Here is an 8,121-nt window from a genome sequence, read left to right as displayed (position 1 = left end):
GGGTGGATTTTTATCATTATAGGGTGGTTGTGTACACACACTGCCAACACACATTTATGTCCAAACACCATGCAAAAGTGAATTTTGCATAATAGGTCCCCTTTAACAAGCAAGATGCACGGAAGTATACATTTCCAAACATAGTCTAGGTCTCCCTCATCCTTTCCTGGCTAGGATGCTGTAGCCAGAAGAAAAAACACACCCAAATCATAGTTGATCAAGTTTTCAACTTGATCATGTGATCACTGAACTGGAAGCTCCACTTTCCTACAGATGTCAGAAAGTAAAGGAAAGTGAGACAGAACCGCTCCTGGCTCAGAAATGAAGTAACAACCAAATCAGAGCACAAGGAATATGTGTAAAAATGTGATTTGCACATGATTTGAGTGGACAATATCAATTACTAGTACACAAGAGAGTGAATTATGCCAGAGGCATTAGCATTACTGCTGCCAATCAGCAGCTGGAGCCTAATTCAGCCAACGGCAAAATCACATCACACGGCCAGTGGGAAAGGCTCAGTCCACAGCTTAAAATAACAACTACCGAGAATGCCATAAAGCCACAGGCAATCTTTCATAGAAAAACTAACTAAAAAGAACTGGATGCATGCAAATAAAAGTCAAAACTCCACTAACATAGTTTATGTTCATGACAAATAGGTTTACTATTACAGAGAAAACTGTCTAAATATATGAATATGCAGTAATCTGAGCATTTACACAGCCTTTGAAAGTAGAACCCTATAGGGTGAATTCCAAATGGTGTTATTAAAATAATCCAATTTGGAATAAATGAGCAATAATGGATGCAGAAGCATTATCTGCCTACGAACACACATTTTAACTGCTATAAAGATGAATTTTCCTGCTACTTTATCAAGACAGCATTCTGATTTAAATCAAAGTGTCAAAATATCAGATCTGTTCACTGAGGTTTGCAGTATAAATGCACGCTAATAGACCCTCTGCTGTTTATTATGTTGTTTAAATTAATCAAACAACATTAACAAGAAATTAAAGCAACTTGCTGCTCTTAATTTATTTATTTGTTTTTAATTTTTTAATTGTTGGCTGTTTACTTGAATAAATACTTGGAAAACCTTGATGCAATGCTTGATTAATGAAGAAATACCTCAAGGCTATATAACATTGCTGTAATTTAATTAGTTAACATTTATCTTTACACTACCATTAAAATGTTTCAGGTGAGATTATTTTTTTTTTTAAGTAGTCTCATACGCTCACCAAGGCTGTTTATTTGATCAAATATGCAGAAAAAAAACAGCAATATTGTGAAATATTATTATAATTTAAAATAACAGTTTTATTATTTTAATATATTTTAAATGGTATTTTATTCCTGTGACGTTGAATTTTCACTAGCCATTACTCCAGTTTTCAGTGTCACATTATTCTTCAGAAACCATTCTAATATGCTGAATTGGTGTGTTTTATTATCATTGTTGAAAACAGCTATGCTGCTTTTTTCATGAAATATATAATTTTTCAAGATTTGTTGTCGAGTAGAAAGTTCAAAAGAATGGCATTTATTAAAATCTTTTATGACATTATAAATGCACTTACTGTCAATTTTGATCAATTTAATGCATCCTTGCTAAACAAAACTGGAAAAAAATGAACCCAAACTTAAGGTAGTGTAACTCTAACAATTAAATAAAATGTAATCAAATTAAATAAAAAAAATAAAAAAAATTCTATGGGACTAAAGTTATAATCAAGGTATGGTGACATAACCTTTCAAATGAAATTTGCCTATAGATTTTCAAGCTTTTATTTGGACAAAAATGATCAGAATCAGCCAACAGAATAAAACACACGCACACACACTCATACATTCACTCATACTCACTGCAGGTGGAGTCTGCTTCATCCGAACCATCTGGACACTCCGGTTCTCCATCACACCTCCATCGGGCCGGGAGACACTGCCCATTCTTACATGCAAAGTCTGTTGTGGCACATGTCTTTTTTGCTGTTGAAGAAAAGAGAGAAAGGTAAGTATAAGGGCATATACATTAAGGCTATGTTTACACAAGAGGTCTATTTGAGTTCAAAGGTCAGTTCGGATGTACCTGCTTTTTCGGAAGGCGGAATAACTATTTTCCAACAACAGTGAAACAAACCAGACTACTAAATCTAGTCTGCAGGAGATGCCATGGCAAAATTAGATCATTTGAGAAACAATGGTAGACTTGCACTAGATAACAACTGTTCTGATGCAGAAATAAAGAAAAACATGAGCAGTAAAAGCCCCACGCTTCAGATTTAAACAACAAACGGCAAGCGATATGAGACTAAGTGCACCGCGTGTCTCTGTCGTTTCTTCTTGTTGCATTTATAGTTTAATTGGGAAGATAATTTGAATGAATTGAACACACAGCTCCAGTGGGAACAATTACAAAGGCCCAGGTACACGTCTGTGAATTTACAAACCCTTACTTTTGTTTGTGTATGTGTGTGGCTGAAGACTGCTTTGCTTTAAGTCCAGTAAATTTGTCGCTGGGTAAAAGAGCCTGAAGGGAGAGGGATTGATGATGTTGTCAGCTCTCTGGGAGGGATACCAATAAGAGCTTTATCAGTCAGAGAGGACAGTGATTTAACACTGTTCACTCGTTTGGCTTTTATCATGTGCATCAATTTAACACATGCAGTGCCTGGTCTGGGTGGGTGTGCTATTCTCGAATGCCAAATATTAATTCTGCTTTTTTTTTCCCGCAATCGATACGCCTATAGTAAATCAATCAGCTGAAACAACATACTTTTATTTTTATTTTTATTTTAAAGGTAACATGAAACCAGAAACATTCCGAACCAATTTTGTTTCCATAATATTATGTAATTCGAGGGAAAATAGGACAACATTCAGACCAGGAAAAAATAAATCTTTCGGCAACTGATTGGATGACAGAAGGTATTTGTGTCAACAGCTGAAAAAAAAAAGAAATAAGTTGTTTTAGAGGCTAAACAAGTTATTACATCCTGATGAAAATGTGGAAAATGTGCACCAAATCGATTGTTCAAAATAGGGCCAAGAAAGTGCATTAACAAATGTAAATATGCACATTGACAACAATATGCACACATTGACAACAACATTTATTCAATGATTTGAAAAAAAAAAAGAAAAGAAAAAAAAAAACACACAAATCTGCAAAAAAAAGTACACTCCTCCATCAAAATAGTATAAAACAGTTAACCTAAACTATTAAAAACCATTTTCGTTGATTGAAATAAAATAAATATTAGATTAAAATCTTAAACTTAAAAAAACAAACAAAAATGTTGACTTGACTTAGCTATATATATATATATATATATATATATATATCAGTCAAACAGGTAAGAGGTGAAAATCATGAAAACCAACCAAAAGACAGCAGAAAATGTCAAACAGTCCCTGAATTGCAACAAACCAGACTGAAAGAGATATTCTGTGAAATTCTTCTTTGGAACGGTGAGCAAATCCCAGGCCCTTGCCTCCCATCAGAACAAGAAGATTTCTTCTAAGTCTCCCCTATCTCCCCAGCCAAGCTACCTTACACTGAAACAAGCCTAGAGATTTAGCAACTTGCACATCATAGGGGCCATGTTCCCCTGCCCCTTATCTTCCTCTGGAACCCAGAGGCAGTATGTTATGGGTTGAGCACCTCCAAAGACTACAAAGAGAGGTGGTGAGTGAGCTCTGAGCAGTGCTTAATTACCAAAGATCCTTCACTAGCCTTATCTCAAGGACAAAGCTTGACCTTGTCACACCCTTCATTCCTTTCAAGCTGAACATAATATTAATTTTCTTCAAGGTAAAGCGTATAATTTTGTTCATTGTTAAAGTAAGCCATTTGTAGGTTGATTCCACAAAATACCAAAAAACAAGAATTATACAGTACTTGTAGAGTAAAAAACTGTAATTACTAGTGATTAATTGCACCTAACATTAAAATTTGTAATCACAAATATATTTTCACACTAAATCCACTGTAGATTTATGTATAGAAACAATATAAAGACAATATATTTCAAATATTTGTTCAACGGCATCTTTTTGCTAAGCACTATGAATGAAGGCAAGTATCACAGATGAAAAAATAAGTAATCATATCATTCAACATTACAGTAAAATCTGTGCCATCATTTGTTAACATATAATAGGCATATATGTTAAAGAGCATTAACAATATAAGCCTTTAATTTAAATGAACTAAAAACAATCTTCACATAAACCTATTATAATGTCATGTTTATAAGCCTTTAATATAGAGTGTTTTATATAGTGTATGTTGTAATTTAGTGATGTTTCTGTCTCTTTCAACATCAGCTCTCTCTGTTTGAATGACAGCTGTCAGATCATTTTACCCCAATAAGTTTATTTTGCACATTAATTTTCACAATAAATAAGAAAATTACTATTAAATATATTTTATGCGAGTCGGCTCCGATGGCCTCGTGGGCAGCGCGCTGACATGTAGCGCCTTTGCGCTTCGGGCGTCCCGAGTTCGAGTCCCGGCTCGTGGACCTTTCCCGATCCCCCCCCCTCTCTCTCACCCACTTCACTTCCTGTCGACCTACTGTCCTATCTAAATAAAAGGTATAAAACGCCAAAAATAAATCTTAAAAAAAATATATATATATATATATTTTATGCGAGGATCGATTGTTTTGATACAACATCAGTATCACATGTATTTATGGCAACCCTATATATAATATAAAAGAAACATTCCTTCTTATCCCTCAATCAATAACAAAATGTAAGCCTACTACTTTGGCTTTCAGTGAATATACTGGCTCACTGTAATATGCTTAAAATTATCCACAGAAGCAAAAATCATTGCTTGAAGTACTGCCAGATGTGGCTGACTTGGAGGTTGGAAGGGAGCTGATGTGTAAACTGTGTGTGGGGGGGGGTATGTTGCATTGGTTTGAGAACACGTGTGAGCTCAAGTGTTGGTTTTACTAATTTTCCTGTAGGACTGCCAATGCAGGCAGGCAGCTTCAAGCACCAACTTATGGGATGTGCTGATTAAAAGATGGTATGTATTACAAGCAGCAAATATTTCATTATGCAGATACTCACACTAGGCACACATACATAAAGACTGCATGTACTGTGCCTTGATTTGTGAGCCATACAAAAATCATAAATCATGCACAAGGCTGCACAAACAATAAGCGCGCACACTCTGACTTACAACAATCATCACATGTCATATATAACCATCAGGCCTGTCGCTGTGCAAATGTTATTTTTCTCTATTTCCCTGGGACTTCCAGGAATTTAGTGTGTATTAGTGTGTAGAAACAAAGCAAGAGATGTGTGTGAGTTTTCTGCAAAAGTAGGCAAAGCCATGACATTCCCAATGATTACTGACAGGACTGCTGATCTGTGATGGTTAGCGGATCAGTGACCTCTTTGTGTCCGCTGCCAGCGTTCCACAGAATGGGCAGTCTGCACGGGACACAACTGCAGCTCAAGGTCAGCATCCTTCAATTTTCACAAACCATTTCCTCCAATCTTCACAGGGAACTAAGACCACAGTCTAAACACACTTGACACCTTCAGCTTCCTGAAAACTGCCAAATTACCAATGCAATTTTAAAAAGCAATGAAGCAGATGGGAAACTGTCATTCAATCTACTTCAGCATGGTCTAAAGAGCTACTTAAACACTATGAGCTATGCACTTTATTGCTTTATTTGCTTACTTTGTGGTAACAAACTAATGCCTGAAGGTGGTTAAGACGTGAACAGCTTTTTGAAGCAGTAGTCATTTATAAGATTCTAGGCACTCTACGGTGGTCTGATGCTTGTTAAGTTTGATGCAAAATTCAATAGTCTAAGCAGCTGGAAGAAATAAATCAGTGATACCAGATCAGAGGTCTATAGCGTGCTGTTTGGGGAGGTGCTGTGATTGACTGGCTGTGGTTTGATGTGGTTCTGAGTACTCGTTTGAGATAAGAGAGCCCACCTATTATAGGATAAGGCAATCGCAGAGCCATCTTGAGCAGGGCTATAAACATGGACAGGTCATAATCGTAAATGGAGTCTGTGAAGAGAGGCGCCTCAGTGGGTCACCTTTTTCTGGTGGGATCCCTTTATTTCTTCACTTGTCTGTTTCAGTCTCTCTGTCATTATAGCCATTAAAATCATATAACATTTTAAGCACAACGCTGGCATGAAGGATGAGCGATATATTGAATATTTGGAATATATTGTTGATGATTTTGTTTGCAACAGAACACAGTAAAAACAAACGGAAAATGTGATTATTACAAAATGTGACTAATACAATTTTTTTTTTCTAAGCATTTCATTTACTAATCTATGTGAGCAAATACATGAATACTGCATAAATATTGATATATGCATAAATATTAATATTACAGATATCATATTGATCATGATTATTTAATCAATTTCACACATCTTTCTTTTGTTTTGCTAACACATTTAGTTTTTACATATTACTTTTTTTTTCTTTTCACATTTTTTTTTTTTTTTTTTTTTTTACAACAAAGAAAAAATAATAAATCAGCTCTTTAGAAATCAAAGAAAAACAAATATGCCCTACATGGCATGTTACAAAAAGTTTGTGTACAGAGCTGTATGGCCATCCATTCTTCTTGATGTACACACACAGAAAGACAAACATGCACAGAACCATGTGCAATTCATACTCTAGTAATTTGCCTCCCACTACAGCCTAGTTCTGTAAGATTTACTGCCTGTATTATCACAGTGCTGTTTCTGAGACTCCCCTTGTTTAGTAACCTATACTTATGTAGCACACACAAACTGCGAAATGTGAAAAGCATTGTGAAGGTCTCTGCTGAGACCTTCACGTGAGCATGTGTCAGAAAGAAAGAGAGGAGGATAAAGCATGTCAAGGGAATCTATTGAAACAGTACAGTGACAGAGAAATATAGGAAAGGTGAGAGAAAACACCACCCTATAAGCAACTATGTAAAAACGCCTGGTTACATGTGATGTAGTACGTGTGTGAAGGTAAATGTGCATTGATTGGTCAGTTCACATGCTGCCAATGAACTACAACGGCTACGTTCACATGCAACCAAATAATCCATTTGTAATCGGATTGACGGCTCATTCGGACTGAAAAACCTTCATGTAAACACCTTAATCGATCCGATTGAGTTGATCGGAATGAAATTTCGATTGGATTGAAGCGGGTGGTTTATTCCTTTTCTAATACGATTGAGAGTGCATGTAAACACTCGATCGGATTGCACCCCGAAACTGAAAGGACTGCGCATGTGCAGAGAATCAGAAATAGCGTAATGACACATGACGCGCAGAACGAGCGGTTCTTCCTTTTGAATAAAATGTTGTATAAATGCCTGTACTGTCATTATAAAACTCTCCTTTCACTCAGCAACTGTGAAGTGGAGCAGGACAACCTCTCACCAGTCCTTGTTTTTGATTCTCATCCACGGGCAACCCGTTTTGGTCGCGGGGAGGGGCATTTTTATTGTGTGATAAATATGAGCAGCACGGCACAGCGGTTTATATGTATATTTATCCATAAATTAATAAATATTAATTCTGCTGTTAAAAACAAATAAATAAACGTGTAGGAGAGTGGTTATTATGTGCAAACAGTGAGAAACACTATATTTGTGCAGTGTGTGCATGTAAAAAAAAATCAATTCCGATTTGAAGCTTGTGACATATAAACACACACATCAACCCGATCACTTTATTTAGCGTTCATGTAAACACTACATTCAGATTCATCAATCGGAATGAATTCAGTCCGATTGAACCAAAAATTGTGCATGTAAACGTAGCCAAAGTGTGCAGATGTGAGGAGACCAAGACAAGAAAGTCTGACACCCATAGAAAAAAAAAGGCTTTCAAAATCACACACAGAATAAAACATCAAATGCCAACCAACAAGTCCAGAAAACACCAAGGAAAGTGATGGCCACAGAATTCATTTATAGTTATGAGTTTTATGGGTTGGAAACAGTAATGACCTAGCAATACAATTAGCAATATGATTAGGTCTGTCAGTTTTGCATATTAATTACCCTGAACTGCCCTGAATAGTATATAGGTGAGAATATATATACAGTATATATAT

At 36.0% G+C, this 8,121-nt stretch overlaps 1 protein-coding gene across 1 annotated transcript in view; it reads right to left on the bottom strand.

Annotated features, from left to right (window-relative positions):
* The window catches only part of lrp8 (low density lipoprotein receptor-related protein 8, apolipoprotein e receptor), a 208,051-nt gene that overhangs the window by 124,727 nt on the left and 75,203 nt on the right, over nucleotides 1-8,121 (bottom strand). The window contains exon 3 of the mRNA XM_016491453.1: nucleotides 1,873-1,995. Coding sequence (XP_016346939.1) covers nucleotides 1,873-1,995 — 123 coding nt within the window. The remainder of the gene's footprint in view (nucleotides 1-1,872; nucleotides 1,996-8,121) is intronic.

Source organism: Sinocyclocheilus anshuiensis, unplaced genomic scaffold (genome assembly GCF_001515605.1).
Source record: "Sinocyclocheilus anshuiensis isolate Anshui unplaced genomic scaffold, SAMN03320099.WGS_v1.1 scaffold70, whole genome shotgun sequence".
Classification (NCBI taxonomy): domain Eukaryota; kingdom Metazoa; phylum Chordata; class Actinopteri; order Cypriniformes; family Cyprinidae; genus Sinocyclocheilus; species Sinocyclocheilus anshuiensis.
This window is presented reverse-complemented; position numbering and strand designations above follow the sequence as displayed.